Consider the following 25,855-nt stretch of genomic DNA (forward strand, 5'->3'; position numbering starts at 1 on the left):
AGTCATGGTGAAGAGTTTTGACAAAATGTGATCCAGTGGAGAAGGGAGTGGCAGACCACTTCATCATTCTTGCCTTGAGAAACCAATGAATAGTATGAAGAGGCAAAAAGATATGACACTGGAAGATGAACTCCCCAGGTCAGTAGGTGAAAGATGAACTCCCCAGTATGCTACTGGAGAAGAGTGAAGAAATAACTCCAGAAGGGATGAAGAGGCTGAGCCAAAGTGGAAACAAGGCGCAGTTGTGGATGTGTCTGGTTGTGAAAGTAAAGTCGGATGCCATGTGAAGTGAAGTGAAATTCACTCAATCATGTCCATCTCTTTGTGACCCTGTGAACTATATAGTCCATGGAATTCTCCAGGCCAGAATACTGGAGTGGGTAGCCTATCCCTTCTCCAGCAGATCTTCCTGACCCAGCAATCAAACTGTGGTCTCCTGCATTGCATGCAGATTCTTTACCAGCTGAGCTACAAGGGAAGTAAAGTCTGATGCCATAAAGAACAATATTGCATACGAACCTGGAATGTTTAGTCCGTAAAATCAAGGCAAATTGGAAGTGGTCAAACAGGAGATGGCAAGAGTGAACATTGACATTTTAGGAATCAGTGAACTAAACTGAACCAGAATGGATGAATTTAATTAAGAGGACAATTATATCTACTACTGTGAGCAGTAATCCCTTAAAGAAATGGAGTAGCTCTCATATTCAACAAAAGAGTCCAAAATGCAATACTTGAGTGCAATCTCAAAAATGACAGAATGATCTCTGTTCATTTCCAAGGCAAACCATTCAGTATCACAGTAATCCAAGTCTATGCCCCAACCACTAATGCTGAAGAAGCTGAAGTTAATTCTGTAAAGGACATATAAACCTTGCAGAATTAACACCAAAAAGAGATGTCCTTTTCATCATAAGGGACTGGATTGCAAAAGTAGGAGGTCAAGAGATACCTGGAATAACAGGCAAGTCTGGTCTTGGAGTACAAAATGAAGCATAGCAAAAGCTAACAGTTTTGCCAAGAGACCACAATGATCATACTTAACAACATAAGAGATGACTCTACACATGGACATCACTACATGGTCAATTGCGAAATCAGAGTGATTATATTCTTTTCAGCTAAAGGTGGAGAAGCTCTATACAGTCAGCAAAAACAAGACTAGGAGCTGACTGTGGCTCAGATCATAAACTCCTTATTGCAAAATTCAGACTTAAATTGAAGAAAGTAGGGCCATTCAGGTATGACTCAAATCAAGTCCCTTACAGTTAAACAGTGGAAGTGACAAGTAGATTGAAGGGATTAGACCTGATGGAGTGCCTGAAGAACTGTGGATGGAAGTTCCTAACATTGTACAGGAGATGTTGGATCAAAACCATCCTCAAGAAAAAGAAATGCAAAAAGGCAAAATGGTTGTCTGAGGAGGCCTTACACATAGCCGAGAAAAGAAGAGAAGTGAAAGGCAAAGGAGAAAAGGAAAGATATACCCATCTGAATTCAGAGTTCCAAAAAATAGCAAGGAGAGATAAGAAAGCCTTGCTGAGTGAACAATGCAAAAAAAAAGAGGAAAACAATAGAGGGAAAGACTAGAGAGATCTCTTTAAAAAAATTAGAGGTACTAAGGGAATGTTTATGCAAAGAGGGCACAATAAAGGTCAGAAGCAGTATGGACCTAACAGAAGCAGAAGAGATTAAGAAGAGCTAGTAAGAACACACAGAAGAACTTTACAAAATAGATCTTCATGACTCAGATAACCACGATGATGGGATCACTCACCTAGAGCCAGACATCTTGGAGTGTGGTGTCAAGTGGGCCTTAGGAAGCATCACTACGAACAAAGCTAGTGGAGGTGATGGAATTCCAGTTGAGCTATTTCAAATCCTAAAAGATGATGTTGTGGAAGTGCTGTACTCAATATGCCAGCAAATTTGGAAAACTCAGCAGTAGCCGCAGGCCTGGAAAAGGTTAGTTTTCACTCCAATCCCAAAGAAAGGCAATGCCAAAAATGCTCAAACTACCACACAATTGCACTCATCTCACATGCTAGTAAAGTAATGCTCAGAATTCTCCAAGCGAGGCTTCAGCAGTAAGTGAACCGAGAGCTTCCAGATGTTCCAGCTGGTTTTAGAAAAGGCAGAGGAGCCAGAGATCAAATTGCCAACATCCGTTGGATCATAGAAAAAGCAAGGGAATTCCAGAGAAACATTTACTACTGATTCATGTGTATGCCAAAGCCTTTGTGTGGATCACAGCAGACTGTGGAAAATTTTACAAAAGATGGGAATACCAGGCCACCTTACTTGCATCCTGAGAAACCTATATGCAGGTCAGGAAGCAACAGTTAGAACTGGACATGGAACAACGGACTGGTTCCAAATTAGGGAAGGAGTACATCAAGGCTCCATATTGTCACCATGATTATTTAATTTATATGCAGAGTACATCATGTGAAATGCTGAGCTGGATGAAGCACAAGCTGAAATCAAGATTGCCAGGAGAAATGTCAATAACCTCAGATATGCAGATAGTATCACCCTTTATGGCAGAAAGCACAAAGGATCTAAAGAACCTCCTGATGAAAGTGAAAGAGAAGAGTGAAAAAAATGGCTTAAAATTCAACCTTCAAAAAACAAAGATAATGGCATCCGGTCCCATCGCTTCGTGGCAAATAGATGAGGAAACAATGGAAACAGTGAATTTATTCCCTTGGTCTCCAAAATCACTGCAGATGGTAACTACAGTCATGAAATTAAATGTTGCTCCTTGGAAGAAAAGCTATGACCAACCTAGACAGCATATTAAAAATCAGAGACATTACTTTGCCAACAAAGGTCCACATAGTCAAAGCTATGGTTTTTCCAGTAGTGATGTATGGATGTGAAGGTTGAACCATAACAAAGGCTGAGTGCTGCCAAATTGATGCTTTTGAACTGTGGTGTTGGAGAAGACTCTTAAGAGTCCGTTGGACTGCAAGGAGATGAAACCAGTCCATCCTAAAGGAAATCAGTCCTGAATATTCATTGGAAGGACTGATGCTGATGCTGAAGCTCCAGTACTTTTGCCATGTGATGCAAAGAGCTGGTTCATTAGAAAAGACCCTCATGCTGGGAAAGACTGAAGGCAGGAGGAAAAGAGGACAGTAGAAGATGAGAAGTTTCAACAGCATCACAGACTCAATGGACATGAGTTTGAAACAGCTCCAGGAGATGGTGATGGACAGGGAGTCCTGGCGTGCTGCAGTCCATGGGGTCACAAAGAGTCATACATGACTGAGCGAATGAACAACAAATCATGTAATATGGCCTTTATGGCAAACTTTTTCATTTATCCTGTTCTCAAGTTTCATCCAAGTAGTAACACTTTTTCTCCCCCACCCCTCCCACTTTTTTTTGCCTGTGCCTCGTGCTGCAGGATCTTAGTTCCCAGACCAGGGATGAAACCCATGCCTTCTGAAGTGGAAGTGCGAAGTCCTAACTACTGGACCACCAGGGAATTCCCACACTTTGTTCTTTTATGGCCGAATAACATTCCATTGTATGGGTAGACCACCTTTGATTTATCCATTCATCAGCTGATGGTCATTTGTGTTGTTTCCGCTTTTTGCCTGTTGTGAATAATGCTGCTATAAACTTTCATGAACAAGTTATTGTTTGACATATGTTTTCATTTCCCTTTCATTTCCTACCCTGATTCCTAGGGGTAGAATTACTGAGTCTTATGGTAACCTGACATTGCGAGCCACATGGCAGAGCAGTTCTCCTGGGTTCCCTTACCCTACTGCTCTCTACCCGGGTGCCCTTTCCCAATAAAATCTCTTGCTTTGTCAGGAGATGTGTCTCCTCGGACAATTCATTTCCGAGTGTTAGACAAGAGCCCAGTTTCGGGCCCTGGAAGGGGTCCGTCTTCCTGCAAGAAATGGCGACTCTGACGGGACTCTTCTTTGCTGAGACTGACGTCCTGACCACTCGGGGTACTCAGGGGCCAGCTTGCCTGCCAATGGACCAGACCCAGCAGCCACAACTGGGACCCTTTTGTCCTTGGTCTCCTCCTGACGTGGACAACTGGCCAGAGTGCCCCGACCGGTAAGGAACAAGAGACTTTATTGACCTCTCTCCCCTTCCCTCTCTCGTTCTTCTCCTTAACCCTTCCTATCCTTCCCTGTTTTTCTAGTCCCCCGGGGCTGGATGCAGGAATCTGGTCGAAGGGCCCTCAGCCTGAGCTGAGGATTGGAGACTCCTCCTCTTGGCAGAGAACTCGAATTCTGGTTCTAGTCTGGTCTGATTTCTAGTAGGGCCAAGTTCCAGTCTTCCCTTCTCTGGAGGCCCAGGGAAAACTCCCATAAAGCCTGGGCATCTGTAGGTGGCAGGAGACGTCTATAAGGTCACCCCTTTTGCCCCCCCCATCTCCCGCCTCCTCCCCCTTCTTCTTTCAACCTGGCTTCCTTTCCTCCCTTGAAATCTTTGATGTTAGTACTTGAATTCTTGTATTTAAGGGCTTCCCTGGTGGTGCAGAGGTTAAAGCATCTGCCTCCGATGTGGGAGACCTAGGTTCGATCCCTGGGTCAGGAAGATCCCCTGGAGAAGGAAATGGCAACCCACTCCAGTATTCTTGCCTGGAGAATCCCATGGACGGAGGAGCTTGGTGGGCTACAGTCCACAGGTCGCAAAGAGTCGGACACGACTCAGTGACTTCACTTTATAGTAACTCTATGTTTAACATTTGGAACACTTCTAAACTATTTTGCAAAGTAGGTATACCAATTTGGCTTCCAACCAGCAGTGTATAAGGGTTCTAATTTCTGTGTGTCCTGCCCAACCTTTATTCTTGTCTTTTTTTTGGTGTTAGTTGTCCTAATGGATATGAGGTATTATCTCAATGTGGGGTTAATAAGCATTTCCCAAATGACTAATATTGTCAGAGCATCTTTTCATATGTTTACAGTAAATCTTCTTTGGAGAAATGTCTATTCAGATACTGTAGCCATTTTAAAATTAGGTTATTTGTCTTTTTATTGTTAAGTTGTAAGAGTTCTTTGTATATTCAAGATTCAGGTCACTTGCAAGTTATGTGGTTTTCAGATATTTTCTCCCATTCTTTGGGCTGTTCTTGATGGTATTCTTGATGGTATTCTTTGAGACACAAAAGCTTACAATTTTGACAAAATCCAGTTTATCTCATTTTTTCTTAGTTACATATGTTTTGATGTAATTTTATCTAATACAAAGTCACAAAGATTTACTCTTATATTTTCTTCTAACAATTTTATACTTTTAGCTCTTACTTTTAACTTTTTAATGTAATTTGCCTTTATTTTTGTAGTTTGTGTAAAGAGATCCAGTTTCATTCTTTTGCTTTTGTATATTGCCTTTCCTAGTACTTTGTGTAGGGGAGAAAACTATTCTTTCCCTACTGAATTGTTTTGGACCCCTTGTCAAAAATCAGTTGACTGTAATGGAAGGGTTTATTTCTGGACACTGTCTATTCCACTGATCTCTTATCTCTATGGCAGTACCACATTGTTTTAATTACTGTAGCTTCTACCTTTCATTCTGGATGCCTTTTATTACTTTTTCTTACCTTATTTCTGTGACTAGAACTTCCAGTATAAAGTTGAATAGAAGTGGCAAGAGCAGACATCATTGTCTTGATTCCTGATCTTTGGGGCAAAGCGTTCTTTTACCATTGAGTATGACATTAGTGATTGGATTTTTTATAGATGTCTTTTTTATCAGGTTGAGGAAGTTCCTGTCTATCCCTAGTTTGCTGAACGCTTTTTACCATGGTGAAAGGATGTTGAATTTTGTCAAATGTTTTCTGTGTCTGCTGAGATTGTCATGTAGTTTTTTATCCTTTGTTCAGTTGATATGGGGAGTTGCAATAACTGATTTACGGATGTTAAGCCATTCTTGCATTTGTAGGATAAGTCCCAGTTGGTCATGGTATGTAGTAATTTTTGTATGTTACTGGGTTTGATTTGCTAGTGTTTTTATTGAGTAGTTTTGTGTCTGTATTCAGAAGAGATTTTGATTTGTGATTTTCTTTCCTTGTGGTGTCTTTGATTTCTGTTTTAGGGTAATAATGGCCTCTTAGAATGAGTTGAAAAGTGTCCCTCTACTCGTTTTTGTAAAATTTTATGGAAGATTGGTTTTAATTTTTCATTAACTGTTTAATAGAATTCATCAGTGAAGTCACATGATCCTGGACATTTTTTGTGTGAAAAGTTTCGGTCACTAGTTGTTAAACATTTGTTCATATTTTCTTGTCCTCCTTGAACCAGTTTTGGTAGTGTATGTGTTTCTAGGAATTTACTCATGTTATCTAGGTTACCTAAATTGTTGGCATACATTTTTTGAGAATATTCTCTTGGAATTCATAAAATCAGTAGTAATGTTCCTAGTTCCACTCCTGAGTAAGTAATTTAAGTCTTTTTTTTTTTTCTTGGTTAGTCTATCTAAAGGTTTGTCAACTTTTGAGTTTTTCAAGAATCTATTTGGTTTCATTTATACTGTACTCCTCTTGCATGCTTTTGATTAATTAGCTCTTTTCATCTGTTGTCTTAATATGAAATATATCTTATTGATTTGAGAGTCTTCTATTTCAATATATACAGTTACAGCTATGAATTCCCCTTTGAGGATTGCTTTACCTAAATCCCCTAAAGTTTGGTATGTTGTGTCTTCTTTTTCAATCATCATCAGAAAGTATATTAGAAAGTATTTCCTAATTTCTCTTTTCCAACCCATTGGTTATTTAGAAATGTATTATTTAATTTTAGTTTGTGAATTTCTGAGACTTCTTTCTGTTATTGATTTCTAATTTCATTCTGTTGTTCTCAGTCATGTCCGATTCTTTGGGACCCCATGGACAGTAGCCTGCATCAGGCTCCGCCGTCCATGGGATTTTCGAGGCAAGAATACTGGAGTGGGTTGCCATTTCCTTCTCCAGGGAATCTTCCAGACCCAGGGATCGAACCCAGGTTTCCCACATTGTAGACAGACGCTTTACCATCTGAGCTACCAGGGAAGTCTGAAGTATATACTTTGTATGATTTAAATCCTGTTATATTTACTGAAGCTTATTTTATGGTCTGGTATGTGAAAGATGTTGCTTGCATATTGAGAAGGATATATATTCTGCTCTTGTTTAATGAAGTGTTCTATAAACACCTGTTAAGTCTAGTTGGTTTATAGTGTTGTATAGATACATTGTTGATCTAGTAATTTCCCTTCTTTTTTTTCAGCTGATGAATTAATTAGTCCTAAAGACATTGATCCTGTTCAGCGTTTTGTCCCTCTACAGAATCAACGAAATGTGAGCATGAGGTTTTCCAATCAGGTAAAGAGATTTTATTTAATGATTTAGATTCATCTAGACATTTAAAGCTTAATTAAAGCATAAATTTTATTCTAAATGGATTTTTATTGTTCCTTGTGAGAGCAAGACATTTCTCTGTTCTGGTTAGTTAAGATTTACTTGTGGTAAAGGTTATTTGTTAATGAGAAAGTATGAGTCGGATGTTTCCAACAAGATGTCTCACAGGTAAACATTTTCACCTTCACAGTGGTTGACTTTACAGTATCAAATGTCTTTGAGAAGATTTATGTGTGGGTAGCACTGGGACAGATAAGATGGCACTGTTACATGAACGCCGCCTCCCACCCCATACTTGATGTCTATCTGTGATGTGTCTCTGTGATAGGCCTAAGTGATGGACAGAGCTGATCTTAGTACTTGGTGACATGTTGGGGAAAGGAATAGTTAAATTTTTTTTTCACGTTTAGTAACTATAGATTCAGACTGTATTGTGTCAACAAAATAAGTGTTTGCAGGATCAGCAAGATTGATGTTGACTTGAGCATACCCTCAAGTATTAAATGATACCAGTAATGAGGACTGTTAAAATGAAAATGTTGTGTGGATTGTTGAAACTGCCTGAGGAGAAAGGGAATGAACCTGAGTATGTGCCTGGGATTCCAAGCAGTTAAAATGTATTTAATAAGAATAGCATCATCAGTAACAGAAAATATGCTTACAAATAAGCATTATAAAATGCTCCTTTTACTTTAAAAATATATGTATAATACACAAACACACACACATAAATGCTTGTTTTAATGAGAGAAAGGGAAAGCCAGCCAGCCTCGTTAGTAGGTTCTGTCACACTATTTCTCTGCTTCTTTTGCTGGTCCTCAACAAAACATCTAGTTACTGAGTGGTTTATAGTTGAAAACCTTTGGGAGAGACTTTTAATAAATGTTAAGATTTTCCCAGGAACATAAAAATGCCTGTGTTAATATGTGATAGAGATTTTATGCTGGTCTGTTAGTTCCCGTATAAGGAAGAGATCTGGCCTTTGTCTCTATTTACCACTTGTCTCACTGCAGTACAAGTGTACATTCTGGACATATTTGAGACATGCAGTTTTACCTGAAGAAATGGGAAAGTGGCAATGTATTTTACTTCATATTGCCTAGTGCTGTGACTCTGAGCCATTTTAAGACTAGTATGTTTCATTTACATAGCGTGTGTGACCCACTCCTAGGGTGATGAAATCTCAAGGCCTTTTTTAGAATATAAAGTGACCTGTTGGTCACAGATTTGAGGTATAGGGGCAGGAACCAGATTACATCAAAGCACGCAGCTAACATAATGAATAGTTAAAACATTTACTTCATGCTTGACACATATGATGAGGGCTGTGGGTTATGTATAATTTTTTATATACAATATACTTGCAACTCTCTCGCCCACTCAAAAAATCAGGGTACACATGAGTGAGAGTGAATTTTATAGAGTATTTACTCTAGGTATACTTTTTATATGGAAATATTTATGCCTCCCATGTGGAGCTACATCCTATCTAAGAGCCTTTTTCTAGAGCCAGGACAGAGGCTTCTCTCTTGCAGCCTAGTGGGGATTATATCTGTGCAGTGTTGTATAGTTTCTGACAAGGAGATTATAGGAAGGGCAGGCAGCAGAAGATTGGTGGGAGGTGTCATTGCTCTACCCTACTGGGAACTTGGTTGTGGTAGTATATAAAATAGTAAGGTGCCTTTGCCACTTTCTCAGCTGTTTAAGCAGTAGCCAAGACATAGCATGCTCATATACATTGTTGGGACTAGCTGGCTTGGCTTGGTGAAATATGAAAGTCAGACATGGCTCTACTTGAAATGCTGGTGTCAGTGGCCTTTCAATCATGATTAACTAAGTCAGATCCTGGGATTAACTGATCTGTGGGAATTGATCCTGCCAAATGTCAGAAAAATATGTAGAGTAGTAAAACTCAGACATTTCTCAGAAATAAGAGACATCTCCTGGCAACCCACTCCAGTATTCTTGCCTAGGAAATCCCATGGACAGAGGAGTCTGGTGGGCTACAGTCCATGGGATCACAAAAAAGAGTCAGAGTCAGACATGACTTAGCGACTAACAACCCAAATGGTGAAACAACAAGTGAATGGTTAAAGAGATATTCTATATCCATACAACAAAATACTAATCAGAAACAAAAAATTGTGAACTATTGATTTAAGTAATATGGTTAAATCATCTCCTAGACACAAGAGTACCTCCTGCATGATAACATTTATGGGAAGTACTAGAACAAGCAACACTACACTTAGATATTAAAAGTCAGAACAATGGTTTTCTTGCAGTGGGGATGGGGAGTGTCTGACTGAAAAGGAATATAACAAACCTTTCTAGGGTGGTGGAAATACTCTAACCATTGATCTCTGGGTGGTGGTTATAGAGGTGTATATATTTGTCAAAACTTATCCAAAAATACACTTAACATTTAGGCCTTTCAGTTCAGTTCAGTTCAGTCTCTCAGTCGTGTCTGACTGTTTGTGACCCCATGAATCGCAGCACGCCAGGCCTCCCTGTCCATCACCAACTCCCGGAGTTCACTCAGACTCACATCCATTGAATCAGTGATGCCATCCAACCATCTCATCCTCTGTCATCCCCTTCTCCTCCTGCCCCCAAATCCCTCCCAGCATCAGAGTCTTTTCCAGTGAGTCAACTCTGCATGAGGTGGCCAAAGTATTGGAGTTTCAGCCTCAGCATCAGTCCTTCCAGTGAACACCCAGGACTGATCTCCTTTAGGATGGACTGGTTGGATCTCCTTGCAGTCCAAGGGACTCTCAAGATTATTCTCCAATGCCACAGTTCAAAAGCATCAATTCTTTGGCACTCAGCCTTCTTCACAGTCCAACTTTCTCACCCATACATGTCCACTGGAAAAACCATAGCCTTGACTAGCCTTGATAGCTTTCAATATGCTATCTAGGTTGGTCATAACTTTTCTTCCAAGCAATAAGCGTCTTTTAATTTCATGGCTGCAGTCACCATCTACTATATGTAAATTATATATCAATAAAAAGTCTGCTTAATTTTTATATTAAATATCTGTTAATAAAGTAGAAGTATTGCAAGGGCTTAAAATGTCTCTTTTCCAGAGTATCCAAGAAGTATTCCACCTCATGAGAAGCAGAGATATAAAAAAAGCTAGAGTTTCTCCTGTATAGCTTTGAAGCCAGTGGTTTGATTCCATTTAAAATGATTGAATCTTATGTAGTTAAATTTCCCTTAAAGAGCCACCAAGAGATCTTTCTCCATTTTTTGGTTTAAAAAATTAAATCTTGGGAAGTCTTAATAAAAAAGAGAGAGAGAGACAGCTCCAACTTCAAAGGAAGCTGTGTTAGGGGTCCTCATGACCACTCTTTGCCCCAGTGATTCACTGGAAGGACTGTCAGGACTCAGAAGCTGTTACACTTAACAGTTTATTATTAGGTTGGTGAAAAAGTAATTGCGGTTTTAGACTGTGAATTTTAAATCATTACACCTGGGCTCAAACACATTTTTATTAATCAAAATAGGAACCATTATAATCAACACATTGTTGCCAATGAGAGATAAGTTTGTTTATTCTTGTAGCATAAAAATCTGTGCTTCAGGATTCACCAAACTCTTTCCAAGAGTTCTACTTGCAAAATGTTGAGATGCTGGAAGAAGTGGTTGTCAGGTGATGAAAGGTCAGGTGAGTATGGTGGATATGACAAAACTTCTTTTTTTTTTTTTAGTTTTTATTTTTAAATTTTAAAATCTTTAATTCTTACATGCATTCCCAAACATGAACCCCCCCTCCCGCCTCCCTCCCCATAACATCTTTCTGGGTCATCCCCATGCACCAGCCCCAAGCATGCTGCATCCTGCGTCAGACATAGACTGGCGATTCAATTCACATGATAGTATACATGTTAGAATGGCATTCTCCCAAATCATCCCACCCTCTCCCTCTCCCTCTGTGTCCAAAAGTCCGTTATACACATCTGTGTCTCTTTCCTGTCTTGCATACAGGGTCGTCATTGCCATCTTCCTAAATTCCATATATATGCGTTAGTATACTGTATTGGTGTTTTTCTGGCTTACTTCACTCTGTATAATCGGCTCCAGTTTCATCCATCTCATCAGAACTGATTCAAATGAATTCTTTTAACGGCTGAGTAATACTCCATTGTGTATATGTACCACAGCTTTCTTATCCATTCATCTGCTGATGGACATCTAGGTTGTTTCCATGTCCTGGCTATTATAAACAGTGCTGCGATGAACATTGGGGTACATGTGTCTCTTTCAATTCTGGTTTCCTCGGTGTGTATGCCCAGAAGTGGAATTGCTGGGTCATAAGGTAGTTCTATTTGCAATTTTTAAGGAATCTCCACACTGTTCTCCATAGTGGCTGTACTAGTTTGCATTCCCACCAACAGTGTAGGAGGGTTCCTTTCTCCACACCCTCTCCAGCATTTATTGCTTGCAGATTTTTGGATCGCAGCCATTCTGACTGGTGTGAAGTGGTACCTCATTGTGGTTTTGATTTGCATTTCTCTAATAATGAGTGATGTTGAGCATCTTTTCATGTGTTTGTTAGCCATCCGTATGTCTTCTTTGGAGAAATGTCTATTTAGTTCTTTGGCCCATTTTTTGATTGGGTCGTTTATTTTTCTGGAGTTGAGCTGCAGAAGTTGCTTGTATATTTTTGAGATTAGTTGTTTGTCAGTTGCTTCATTTGCTATTATTTTCTCCCATTCAGATGGCTGTCTTTTCACCTTGCTTATATTTTCCTTTGTTGTGCAGAAGCTTTTAATTTTAATTAGATCCCATTTGTTTATTTTTGCTTTTATTTCCAGCATTCTGGGAGGTGGATCATAGAGGATCCTGCTGTGATTTATGTCGGAGAGTGTTTTGCCTATGTTCTCCTCTAGGAGTTTTATAGTTTCTGATCTTACATTTAGATCTTTAATCCATTTTGAGTTTATTTTTGTGTGCGGTGTTAGAAAGTGATCTAGTTTCATTCTTTTACAAGTGGTTGACCAGTTTTCCCAGCACCACTTGTTAAAGAGATTGTCTTTACTCCATTGTATATTCTTGCCTCCTTTGTCAAAGATAAGGTGTCCATATGTGTGTGGATTTATCTCTGGGCTTTCTATTTTGTTCCATTGATCTATATGTCTGTCTTTGTGCCAGTACCATACTGTCTTGATGACTGTGGCTTTGTAGTAGAGTCTGAAGTCAGGCAAGTTGATTCCTCCAGTTCCATTCTTCTTTCTCAAGATTGCTTTGGCTATTCGAGGTTTTTTGTATTTCCATACAAAGCTTGAAATTATTTGTTCTAGTTCTGTGAAAATGTGGCTGGTAGCTTGATAGGGATTGCATTGAATTTGTAAATTGCTTTGGGTAGTATACTCATTTTCACTATATTGATTCTTCCAATCCATGAACATGGTATATTTCTCCATCTATTAGTGTCCTCTTTGATTTCTTTCATCAGTGTTTTATAGTTTTCTATATATAGGTCTTTAGTTTCTTTAGGTAGATATATTCCTAAGTATTTTATTCTTTTCGTTGCAATGGTGAATGGAATTGTTTCCTTAATTTCTTTTCTACTTTCTCATTATTCGTGTATAGGAATGCAAGGGATTTCTGTGTGTTGATTTTATATCCTGCAACTTTACTATATTCATTGATGAGCTCTAGTAATTTTCTGGTGGAGTCTTTAGGGTTTTCCATGTAGAGGATCATGTCATCTGCAAACAGTGAGAGTTTTACTTCTTCTTTCCAATTTGGATTCCTTTTATTTCTTTTCTGCTCTGATTGCTGTGGCCAAAACTTCCAGAACTATGTTGAATAGTAGCGGTGAAAGTGGGCACCTTGTCTTGTTCCTGACTTTAGGGAAATGCTTTCAATTTTCACCGTTGAGGATAATGTTCGCTGTGGGTTTGTCATAGATAGCTTTTATTATGTTGAGGTATGTTCCTTCTATTCCTGCTTTCTGAGAGTTTTTATCATAAACGGATGTTGAATTTTGTCAAAGGCCTTCTCTGCATCTATTGAGATAATCATATGGTTTTTATTTTCAATTTGTTAATGTGGTGAATTACATTGATTGATTTGCGGATATTGAAGAATCCTTGCATCCCTGGGATAAAGCCCACTTGGTCATGGTGTATGATCTTTTAATGTGTTGTTGGATTCTGATTGCTAGAATTTTGTTGAGGATTTTGCATCTATGTTCATCAGAGATATTGGCCTGTAGTTTTCTTTTTTTGTGACATCTTTGTCAGGTTTTGGTATTAGGGTGATGGTGGCCTCATAGAATGAGTTTGAAGTTTACCTTCCTCTGCAATTTCTGGAAGAGTTTGAGGAGGATAGGTGTTAGCTCTTCTCGAAATTTTGGTAGAATTCAGCTGTGAAGCCATCTGGACCTGGGCTTTTGTTTGCTGGAAGATTTCTGATTACATTATCAATTTCCGTGCTTGTGATGGGTCTGTTAAGATTTTCTATTTCTTCCTGGTTCAGTTTTGGAAAATTGTACTTTTCTAAGTATTTGTCCATTTCTTCCACGTTGTCCATTTTATTGGCATACAACTGCTGATAGTAGTCTCTTATGATCCTTTGTATTTCTGTGTTGTCTGTTGTGATCTCTCCATTTTCATTTCTAATTTTATTGATTTGATTTTTCTCTTTGCTTCTTGATGAGTCTGGCTAATGGTTTGTCAATTTTATTTATCCTTTCGAAAGAACCAGCTTTTGGCTTTGTTGATTTTTGCTATGGTCTCTTTTGTTTCTTTTGCATTTATTTCTGCCCTAATTTTTAAGATTTCTTTCCTTCTACTAACTCTGGGGTTCTCCAACTCTTCCTTTCTAGTTGCTTTAGTTGTAGAGTTAGGTTATTTATTTGACTTTTTCTTGTTTCTTGAGGTATGCCTGTATTGCTATGAACTTTCCTCTTAGCACTGCTTTTATAGTGTCCCACAGGTTTTGGGTTGTTGTGTTTTCATTTCATTAGTTTCTATGCATATTTTGATTTCTTTTTGATTTCTTCTGTGATTTGTTGGTTATTCAGAAGTGTGTTGTTCAACCTCCATATGTTAGAATTTTTAATAGTTTTTCTCCTGTAATTGAGATCTAATCTTAATGCATTATGGTCAGAAAAGATGCTTGGAATGATTTCGATTTTTTGAATTTATCAAGTTTAGATTTATGGCCCAGGATGTGATCTATCCTGGAGAAGGTTCCATGAGCACTTGAAAAAAGGTGAAATTCGTTGTTTTGGGGTGAAATGTCCTATAGATATCAATTAGGTCTAACTGATCTAATGTATCATTTAAAGTTTGCGTTTCTTTGTTAATTTTCTGTTTAGTTGATCTGTCCATAGGTGTGAGTGGGGTATTAAAGTCTCCCACTATTATTGTGTTATTGTTGATTTCCCTTTCATACTTGTTAGCATTTGTCTTACATATTGTGGTGCTCCTATATTGGGTGCATATATATTTATAATTGTTATATCTTCTTGGATTGTTCCTTTGATCATTATGTGGTGGCCTTCTTTGTCTCTTTTCACAGCCTTTGTTTTAAAGTCTATTTTATCGGATATGAGTATTGCCACTCCTGCTTTCTTTTGGTCTCTATTCGCGTGGTATATCTTTTCCAGCCCTTCACTTTCAGTCTGTATGTGTCCCTTGTTTTGAGGTGGGTCTCTTGTAAGCAGCATATAGAGGGGTCTTGTTTTTGTATCCATTCGGCCAGTCTTTGTCTTTTGGTTGGGGCGTTCAACCCATTTACGTTTAAGGTAGTTATTGATAAGTATGATCCCGTTGCCATTTACTTTATTGTTTTGGGTTCGGGTTTATACACCCTTTCGTGTTTCCTGTCTAGAGGATATCCTTTAGAATTTGTTGGAGAGCTGGTTTGGTGGTGCTGAATTCTCTCAGCTTTTGCTTGTCTGTAAAGCTTTGATTTCTCCTTCGTATTTGAATGAGATCCTTGCTGGGTACAGTAATCTGGGCTGTAGGTTATTGTCTTTCATCACTTTAAGTATGTCTGCCATTCCTCCCGGCCTGAAGAGTTTCTATTGACAGATCAGCTGTTATCCTTATGGGAATCCCCTTGTGTGTTATTTGTTTTTCCCTTGCTGCTTTTAATATTTGTTCTTTGTGTTTGATCTTTGTTAATTTGATTAATATGTGTCTTGGGGTGTTTCGCCTTGGGTTTATCCTATTTGGGACTCTCTGTGTTTCTTGGACTTGGGTGATTATTTCCTTCCCATTTTAGGGAAGTTTTCAACTATTATCTCCTCAAGGATTTTCTCATGATCTTTCTTTCTGTCTTCTTCTTCTGGGACTCCTATAATTCGAATGTTGGAGCGTTTCATATTGTCCTGGAGGTCTCTGAGATTGTCCTCGTTTCTTTTAATTCGTTTTTCTTGTTTCCTCTCTGATTCATTTATTTCTACCATTCTATCTTCTATTTCACTAATCCTATCTTCTGCCTCCGTTATTCTACTATTTGTTGCCTCCAGAGTGTTTCTGATCTCATTTATTGTGTTATTCATTATATTTTGACTCTTTTTATTTCTTCTAGGTCCTTGTTAAACCTATCTTGCATCTTCTCAATCCTTGTCTCTAGGCTATTTATCTGTGTTTCCATTTTGATTTCAAGATTTTGGATCATTTTCACTATCAATATTCGGAATTCCTTCTCCGGTAGATTCCCTACTTCTTCCTCTTTGTTTGGTTTGGTGGGCAACTCTCCTGTTCCTTTACCTGCTGAGTATTCCTCTGTCTCTTCATCTTGGTTATATTGCTGTGTTTGGGGTGGCCTTTTTATATTCTGATAATTTGTGGAGTTCTCTTTATTATGGAGCTTCCTCACTTTGGGTGGGGTTCTATCAGTGGCTTGTCAAGGTTTCCTGGTTAGGGAGGCTTGTGTTGGAGTTTTGGTGGGTGGAGCTGGGTTTCTTCTCTCTGGAGTGCAGTGGAGTGACCCGTAATGGGTTATGAGACATCAAAGGTTTTGGGATAATTTTGAGCTGCCTGTATATTGAGGCTCAGGGAGTGTTCCTGTGTTGCTGGAGAATTTGGGTGGTATGTCTTGTTTTGGAACTTGTTGGCCCTTGGGTGGAGCTTGGTTTCAGTGTAGGTATGAAGGCTTTTGATGAGCTCCTATTGCTTAATGTTCCCTGAATTCAAGAGTTCTCTAATGTTTTCAGGCTTTGGGTTTAAGCTTCCTGCTTCTGGTTTTCAGTTTTATTTTCACAGTAGCCTCTAGACTTCTCCATCTATACAGCACCGATGATAAAACATCTAGGTTAAAGATGAAAAGTTTCTCCACCTTGAGGGACACTCAGAGAGGTTCACTGAGTTACAAGGAGAAGAGAAGATGGAGGGGTAGTTAGAGGTAACTGGAATGAGATGCGGTGAGATCAAGAGAGGAGAGAGCAAGCTAGCCAGTAGTCACTTCTTTATGTGCGCTCTATAGTCTGGACCGCTCAGAGGTATTTACAGAGTTATACGGGAAGAGGAGAGGGAGGAAGTAGACAGAGGTGACCAGGAGGATAAGAGAGAGGAATGAGAAGGAGAGAGACAAATCCTGCCAGTAACCAGTTCCTTAGGTGTTCTCTATCGTCTGGAACACACAGAGATTCACAGAGTTGGATAGAGAAGAGATGGGGGAGAAAAGTGACAGAGGCCACCTGGTGGAGAAAAAGGAGAGGCCAGAGGAGGAGAGAGTGGACAAGCCAGTAATCTCGCTCTCAGGTAAACTTGGGTAGTGAAGTTTGGGTTTTTAAATGTACAAAATTGACAACAAAGATTAGAAATCTGGAGTAGAGGTTGGATTTTCAAAGATACAATATTAAAGAAAAGCAGAAGGAAAAAGGAAGAAAGGAAAAAAAGAATTATTAAAAGACAAACAAACAAAAAAAAAAAACAAAACAAAACACCAACAACCATCCAAAGAGTATTTATGGTGTTTGCCTTAAAAAAAAAAAAAAGTCTTTTTTTTTAAAAAAATAGTAATACTAGGTTATAGAAATAAAAATTAGAGGAGAAATAGAAGACTTAACAATTGAAAAAAAGCTCGAAAAAAAAGAAAAAAAAAGCAAAGGCAAAAAAAAAAGAATGATTTTAAAAATATTAAAAATTAAAAATATATCTGACTCTTCTCTGATGTTATGGGCCGTGTGGGCTCATTTCCAAGGTGGTTCCCTCTGTTTAACTTCTTCTGTTTGCTGGTTTTTAGGCTCACTAGTTCAGTCGCGCTGTGGGGAGGGGGGATGCTGCAAACAAATAGCACTGTCGTGTGTACACAGTATCTCTGCCCCGCTTGACCTGTCCTTTCTCGCGGCGCACAAACCACTCCGGCTCTACGATGCTCAGCCGGGAGCCGTCTGGGGCCGGCCCTAGGCTGCGTGCACTTCCCCGGTCCAAGCCGCTCAGGTTCGGCCCTCAGGCAGCCCTCAGAGGCACAAATGCGGCTGGGACTGCGCTTTGTGCCCTTCCCAGGTCCGAGTAGCTCAGGAGTTTGGCGAGCGCGATCGCCGGGGCTTGTCACCTTTTCCGCCGCTGCCGCTCAGCTCTCTGGGTGGACCGCTGGCGCACCCCGTGAGGCAGACTGTGACTGTCCAGCAACCCCAGAAGTCTTAGCAAAGGAGCCTGCTTGCAGTTAGGTAAGTAAAGTCTCTCCGGGTCTGCAATTGCCCCTTTCCAGTCCTTACGGCTCTGGCTGCCTGTCCCCGGCGGGGAATGGTCTGCAGCCGGCTTTTTCCGCTCCGTCCTTTGTTCTGTGCTCAGTCCTGGCGGTGTCTTATGTTCGAGCTTTTCGCGTGGTAGCTATCCCACAGTCTGGTTTGCTAGCCCAAGTTAGATCGTTCTGGTTGCGCGTGGGGCGTTCCTGCCCGATTCTTACAAAGCTCTGCAGCCCGCGCCTCCCGCGCGTCCCTGCCCTGCCCCCCATGACAAAACTTCTTAGCCCAATTCATTCAAGTTTTGCAGCATGGGTTGTGCAATATGCAGTCAGGCATTGTCGTGGAGAAGAATTGGGCCCCTTCTGTTGACCAATACTGGCTGCAGGCTTTGCAGTTTTTGTGCATCTGATCAATCTACTGAGCATACTTCTCAGATGTAATGGTTTCAGTGGGATTCAGAAAGCTATAGTGGATCAGATGGGCAGCAGACCACCAGTGACCATGACCTTCTTTTTGTGCAAGTTTGGCTTTGGGAAGTGCTTTGGAGCTTTGTCTCAGTCCAGTCATTGAGCTTGGAGAAGGCAATGACACCCCACTCTAGTACTCTTGCCTGGAAAATCGCATGGACAGAGAAGCCTGGTAGGCTGCAGTCCATGGGGTCGCGAAGAGTCTGACATGACTGAGCGACTTCCGTTTCACTTTTCACTTTCATGCATAGGAGAAGGAAATGGCAGCCCACTCCAGTGTTCTTGCCTGGAGAATCCCAGAGACGGGGGAGCCTGGTGAGCTGCCGTCTATGGGGTCACACAGAGTTGAACACGACTGAAGTGACTTAGCAGCAGCAGTCATTGAGCTGGTTTTTGCCAGTTATCATATAAAATCCACTTTTCATTGCACATCACAAACTGATCAAAAAATGGTTCATTATTGTGCAGAATAAGAGAAGGCCACACTTCAACATTTTTTTTGATTTGATGTCAGCTCATGAGGCACCCCTACTTACTGAGCTTTTTACCTTTCCAGTTTGCTTCAAATGCCACATGACTGTAGAATGGCCAATGCTGGTCAACTTCTCCTGTAGTTATAAGAGGATCAGCTTCCATGATTCTCTCAGTCTGTCATTGTGAACTTCTGATGGCTGACCACTGTGTTCCTCATCTTCAAGGCTCTCATCACCTTTGCAAAACTTCTTGAACATCCACTGTGCTGTACATTTGTTAGCAGTTGCTGTGAGTTGTGTCCACTGCTTTACAACCCCTTTGGAACTTGAATGAGAAAATCACTTGAGTTTACTTTTTGTCTAACATTATTTTCCTAATCTAAAATAAATATAAAATAAGCTGAAAGTAATGTCATTAACAACAAAAAAAAAGCAAGAAATGCACATTAAAATGATGTATAACATAACCACATGTACTTTAGAGTGTATTCCAATATCAAATGGCAAATTTCAACAATGAAAAACCACAATTACCGATAGCTTACTATGAACGATGTTGATGTTGGATTCTTGATCTCCAAAGAAGAGGATTTAACTTTAGGAGCAATACGTGAACCATGAACTCCCTGATGTTCAAGCTGGTTTTAGAAAAGGCAGAGGAACCAGAGATCAAATTGCCAACATCCGCTGGATCATGGAAAAAGCAACAGAGAGAGTTCCAGAAAAACATCTATTTCTGCTTTATTGACTATGCCAGAGCCTTTGACTGTGTGGATCACAATCAACTGTGGAAAATTCTGAAAGAGATGGGAATACCAGACCACCTAACCTGCCTCTTGAGAAATCTGTATGCAGGTCAGGAAGCAACAGTTAGAACTGGACATGGAACAACAGACTGGTTCCAAATAGGAAAAGGAGTACATCAGGGCTGTATATTGTCACCCTGCTTATTTAACTTCTATGCTGAGTACATCACGAGAAACGCTGGACTGGAAGAAACACAAGCTGGAATCAAGATTGCCGGGAGAAATATCAATCACCTCAGATATGCAGATGACACCACCCTTATGGCAGAAAGTGAAGAGGAACTTAAAAGCCTCTTGATGAAAGTGAAAGTGGAGAGTGAAAAGTTGGCTTCAAGCTCAACATTCAGAAAACAAAGATCATGGCATCTGGTCCCATCACTTCATGGGAAATAGATGGGGAAACAGTAGAAACAGTGTCAGACTTTATTTTTGGGGGCTCCAAAATCACTGCAGATGGTGACTGCAGCCATGAAATTAAAAGACGCTTACTCATTTGAAGAAAAGTTATGACCAACCTAGATAGCATATTCAAAAGCAGAGACGTTACTTTGCCGACTAAGGTCCGTCTAGTCAAGGCTATGGTTTTTCCTGTGGTCATGTATGGATGTGAGAGTTGGACTGTGAAGAAGGCTGAGTGCCAAAGAATTGATGCTTTTGAAGTGTGGTGTTGGAGAAGACTCTTGAGAGTCCCTTGGACTGCAAGGAGATCCAACCAGTCCATTCCGAAGGAGATCAACCCTGGGATTTCTTTGGAAGGAATGATGCTAAAGCTGAAGCTCCAGTACTTTGGCCACCTCATGCAAAGAGTTGACTCATTGGAAAAGACTCTGATGCTGGGAGAGACTGGGGGCAGGAGGAGAAGGGGACGACAGAGGATGAGATGGCTGGATGGCATCATGGACTCAATGGACGTGAGTCTGAGTGAACTCCGGGAGATGGTGATGGACATGGAGGCCTGGTGTGCTGCAATTCATGGGGTCGCAAAGAGTTGGACACGACTGAGCGACTGAACTGAACTGAACTGACATAGACATCAGAAGGAGAACAGAGAGTGCCGCCTCACTAGGCTTAGCAAGGGAGCTATATACTTTTCCAATCAGTTATTAAGAATAAATCAAAAGATCCATCCTTCTTTCTCAAGATTGCTTTGGCTATTCGAGGTTTTTTGTATTTCCATACAAATCTTGAAATGATTTGTTCTCGTTCTGTGTAAAATATCGCTGGTAGCTTGATAGGGATTGCATTGAATTTGTAAATTGCTTTGGGTAGTATACTCATTTTCACTATATTGATTCTTCCAATCCATGAACATGGTATATTTCTCCATCTGTTAGTGTCCTCTTTGATTTCTTTCATCAGTGTTTTATAGTTTTCTATATATAGGTCTTTAGTTTCTTTAGGTAGAAATATTCCTAAGTATTTTATTCTTTTCGTTGCAATGGTGAATGGAATTGTTTCCTTAATTTCTTTTTCTACTTTCTCATTATTAGTGTATAGGAATGCAAGAGATTTCTGTGTGTTGATTTTATATCCTGCAACTTTACTATATTCATTGATTAGCTCTAGTAATTTTCTGGTAGAGTCTTTAGGGTTTTCTATGTAGAGGATCATGTCATCTGCAAACAGTGAGAAAATAATAGCAAATGAAACAACTGACAAGCAACTAATCTCAAAAATATACAAGCAACTTCTGCAGCTCAAGTCCAGAAAAATAAACGACCCAATCAAAAAATGGGCCAAAGAACTAAATAGACATTTCTCCAAAGAAGACATATGGATCACTAACAAACACATGAAAAGATGCTCAATATCATCACTCATTATTAGAGAAATGCAAACCAAAACAACAATGAGGTACCACTTCACACCAGTCAGAATGTCTGCAGTCCAAAAATCTGCAAGCAATAAATGCTGGAGAGGGTGTGGAGAAAGGGAACCCTCCTACACTGTTGGTGGGAATGCAAACTAGTACAGCCACTATGGAAAACAGTGTGGAGATTCCTTAAAAAATTGCAAATAGAACTGCCATATGACCCAGCAATCCCACTGCTGGGCATACACACCGAGGAAACCAGAATTGAAAGAGACACATGTACCCCAATGTTCATCGCAGCACTGTTTATAATAGCCAGGACATGGAAACAACCGAGATGTCCATCAGCAGATGAATGGATAAGAAAGCTGTGGTACATATACACAATGGAGTATTACTCAGCCATTAAAAAGAATACATTTGAATCAGTTCTGATGAGATGGATGAAGCTGGAGCCTATTATACAGAGTGAAGTAAGCCAGAAAGAAAAACACCAATACAGTATACTAACACATATATATGGAATTTAGAAAGATGGCAATGATGACCCTGTATGCAAGACAGCAAAAAAGACACAGATGTGTATAGCAGACTTTTGGACTCAGAGGGAGAGGGAGAAGGTGGGATGATATGGGAGAATGGCATTGAAACATGTATACTATCATGTAAGAATCGAATCACCAGTCTATGTCCAATGCAGGATACAGCATGCTTGGGGCTGGTGCACGGGGATGACCCAGAGTGATGTTGTGGGGAGGGAGGTGGGAGGGGGGTTCATGTTTGGGATCGCATGTACACCCGTGGTGGATTCATGTCAATATATGGCAAAACCAATACAGTATTATAAAGTAAAATAAAGTAAAAATTAAAAGTTAAAAAAAAAAAAGAATAAATCAGAAGAATGTCTCAAGGTTGTAATGGTCTTAGCATACCCACTCCCACAATAAAGATTTTAAGATAACAGGATTAGTCAGAAGGTTCTTAAGAGGGAGAAACATATCCTTGAGCAGGATACATTGTTGATATATAATCATTGGTATAGAATTTAAGGAAAAACATACCTTTGAGCAAGATGAGTTGTTTTGTTGTGTAATCATTAGCTCTGGGCTTAAAGAACAAAATGTTTAATGTGACTAAGACAAGGAATGTAGAAAAAAAGAAGTTTATCCTTTTCTCCTCCTAGAGGGCCCTGAACCCCTTCCTCCTCCTCCTTAGGGACCCCAGACTCCTTATTAACCTACCTAAAAATTAACTCTTCCATTACTTTTGCACCAACCTAATCCAAAAAAAAAAAAAAAAAGAATGGATAAAATTAGTGAAGATACACAAGTCAAGTCTGAGGAAACCAGGCACAAGCTTCCAAATGGTCTCTCCCAGTGGAATCATGTGAGACATAATTACCCAGGAAGGATGTGTGACAATATAGGCAAAGTATTGCAAACCAGGAAATCTTGCTCAGACTTGAGTGTCCAGGGTTTTTATTTTAGGGGTCAGTCATATAAATGTGTATATTGCCTTGACTGCCTTCAGTTATTTAAGCTCTAGTTACCCCTCAGAGAAGAAGCAGATGATCTCTGTAAATCACATTATTAAGATAAATCACATTATTAAGATAAATTATCTAGACACACTGGTACAGTATGGGCCCAAGGCATGCGAAAACACTCTTTTCTGACAGAACCTTACAAGAAGCCAGAAAACTCATCCTGAAAGCATGCCTTTCTTGGGAATTTTCAGGATTTAGACAACCCAGGCCTTCTGGACCAGCTTATTCCTTCACAGGAGGTTATGGCAGAAAAAATTTTCCAGAATCCAGAGAACAGGGAGTGTGTTAGAACTTTAGAAAGGTCCCTCCTTCAAGTATGCATGGGGCTGTTGGCACATTATAAATCCAAAACATTGAGGACTGAATTGAGAGCTCTTGATTTTATTAACATTACTCTTAGCAAATTAATTTGAGGAAAAGGGACTTGCTTTTGTAGCTGGGATTAACATTGAGGTTGGGAAACTGTGATATCATTTGGGATGAACCTCCTCACTGCTCTCCCACTCGTCAGAAATCGCTGTTTTCTCTTGATGTTACTTGAATAATAAAATACCATTATATAAAATACCGTTTTTTTTGTTGTTCAATTGCCAAGTCATGTCTGACTCTTTGCGACCCCATGGAATGTAGCCTGTCAGGCTTCCCTGTCCCTCACCATCTAGAATTTGTTCAAATTCATGTCCATTCAATTGATGATGCCATCCAACCATCTTATCCTCTATTGCCCTCTTCTCCTGCCTTCAATTTTTCCCAGCATCAGCCTCTTTTCAGTGAGTTGGCTCTTCACATCTGGTGGCCAAAGTATTGCAGCTTCAGCATCAGTCCTTCCAATGAGTATTCAGAGTTGATTTCCTTAGGATTGACTAATTTCATCTTGCTGTCCAAGGGACTCTCAAGAGTCTTCTCCAGCACCACAGTTCGAAAGCATCAATTCTTCAGTGCTCTACCTTCTTTATGGTCCAGCTCTCACATCTGTACATGACTACTGGAAAGACCATGGCCTTGACTATATGGACCTTTGTCAACAAAGTGGTGTCTTTGCTTTTTAATATGCTGTCTAGGTTTGTCATATCTTTCCTACCAAGAACCAATCACCTTTTAATTTCATGGCTTCAGTCACCATCTGCAGTGATTTTAGAGCCCAAGAAGAGGAATTCTGTCACTGCTTCCACCTATTTCTCTTCTATTTGCCATGAAGTAATGGGTCCGGGTGCGATGATCTTAGTTTCTCTTTGAGTTTTAAGCCGGCTTTTTCACTCTCCTCTTTCACCCTCACCGAGAGGCTCTTTAGTTCTCTTCACTTTCTGCCATTAAAGTGGTATCATCAGCATATCTGAGATTGTTGATATTTCTTCCAGCAATCTTAATTCCAGCTTTAGAGGAGTAGAAAGAAACGCCGGTGTAGAGGAGCAGAAAGAAAAGCATTGTGAGCAGTGGCGGATATACTTAACAGTATTGTGAGATTTTGACCAAAAGAAAACAAAACAAGAAAACCTCTGCAGACTTTAGAATATAAGTTCCTAGAGATCAGAGACCATGTTTTATTCATTTCCATAGCTTCAGTATCTGTCATAGTGCCCTAACACCTGTTATATAGGAGGTTCTCAGTGTTGAACTTGAGTGTTTGTGTGTGCTTAAAGGTGTATGTGGGAGGAAGGTATGTCATGGGAAATAGTAAAGTCAAGTCAAGTCGCTCAGTCGTGTCCAACTCTTTGCAACCCCATGGACTGTAGCCTATCAGGCTCCTTTGTCCATGGGATTTTCCAGGCAAGAGTGCTGGAGTGGATTACCATTTCCTTCTCCAGGGGATCTTCCCAACCCAGGAATTGAACCCGGGTCTCCCACATTGCAGGCAGACGCTTTACTGTCTGAGCCACCAGGGAAATAGTGGACTTATGCAAATATCCAAATCTATTTCTTTAACCCTGACCTCTTTCCTGCTGTCAAAACTTTAAGTTTTACCTACCTGGTGATCGTCTCTCCACAGATCTAGTAGTAAAACTCAGCATTTCTGGGTGTATGCTTAACTCCGACTCTTTGAGTTATATATTATATCTCAGTAAAGTAGTTAAAAAAAAAGAAACCCAACATTTGTGATGCCAAACTTATCTTCTTTGTATTCATAGCCTCTATCTTGGATAAGGACTGTCTTTTTGTGCCAGTAGCTCTTATTTTCAGATAGTTACTCCTTCTTGTGCCAATAGCACTTATATTCAGGTGGTTATCATATTGGCTTTGCCTTCACAGAAGCATCTCCATTTGTTTCTTCATAATTATTCCCACTGCCACGTATCACTCAGGCTTCATTACTACTCAGTGGCATGGTTTTTAATAATCTCTGTCTGTCTTTAATCACTCCTCCTGTTTACTCTCTGTGCTTGAGAGCACAGGATCTTATAAAGTATGAGTTCATTTATCTCATTTCCTGAAAACCTTCCATGACACACTGTTGCCTACAGGGTAGAGTCTAAATTCCATATCCTTACATAGTCACTTCACTTCCTTGTTTTTCACTTATATCTTGCAATTTCTGCAAATGTCTCCCAACTATCCCTGTACTACAGTCTCAGCTGACTTGCTGATCTACTATTCACCCACTCCCAGGCCTCTACTCTTAGTACAACCTTCATCCTGAAACCCTGGCCTCTCACACAGAATCCTTTAAAATCCAAGCCCGATACAGTCTCTTCCTTTACCCACATGTGAAAATTACATAGATGC

General features: G+C 40.0%; 1 protein-coding gene across 7 annotated transcripts in view; it reads left to right on the forward strand.

The window, feature by feature from the left end:
• PHKB (phosphorylase kinase regulatory subunit beta) overlaps window positions 1-25,855 on the forward strand; it is a 236,778-nt gene that overhangs the window by 132,729 nt on the left and 78,194 nt on the right. For all 7 annotated transcript variants that reach the window (XM_060398304.1, XM_042231578.1, XM_060398307.1 and 4 more), the window contains one exon: window positions 7,242-7,336. In XM_060398304.1, the coding sequence (XP_060254287.1) occupies window positions 7,242-7,336 (95 nt within the window). The remainder of the gene's footprint in view (window positions 1-7,241; window positions 7,337-25,855) is intronic.

The sequence above is a fragment of the Ovis aries genome, chromosome 14, assembly GCF_016772045.2.
Source record: "Ovis aries strain OAR_USU_Benz2616 breed Rambouillet chromosome 14, ARS-UI_Ramb_v3.0, whole genome shotgun sequence".
NCBI lineage: Eukaryota > Metazoa > Chordata > Mammalia > Artiodactyla > Bovidae > Ovis > Ovis aries.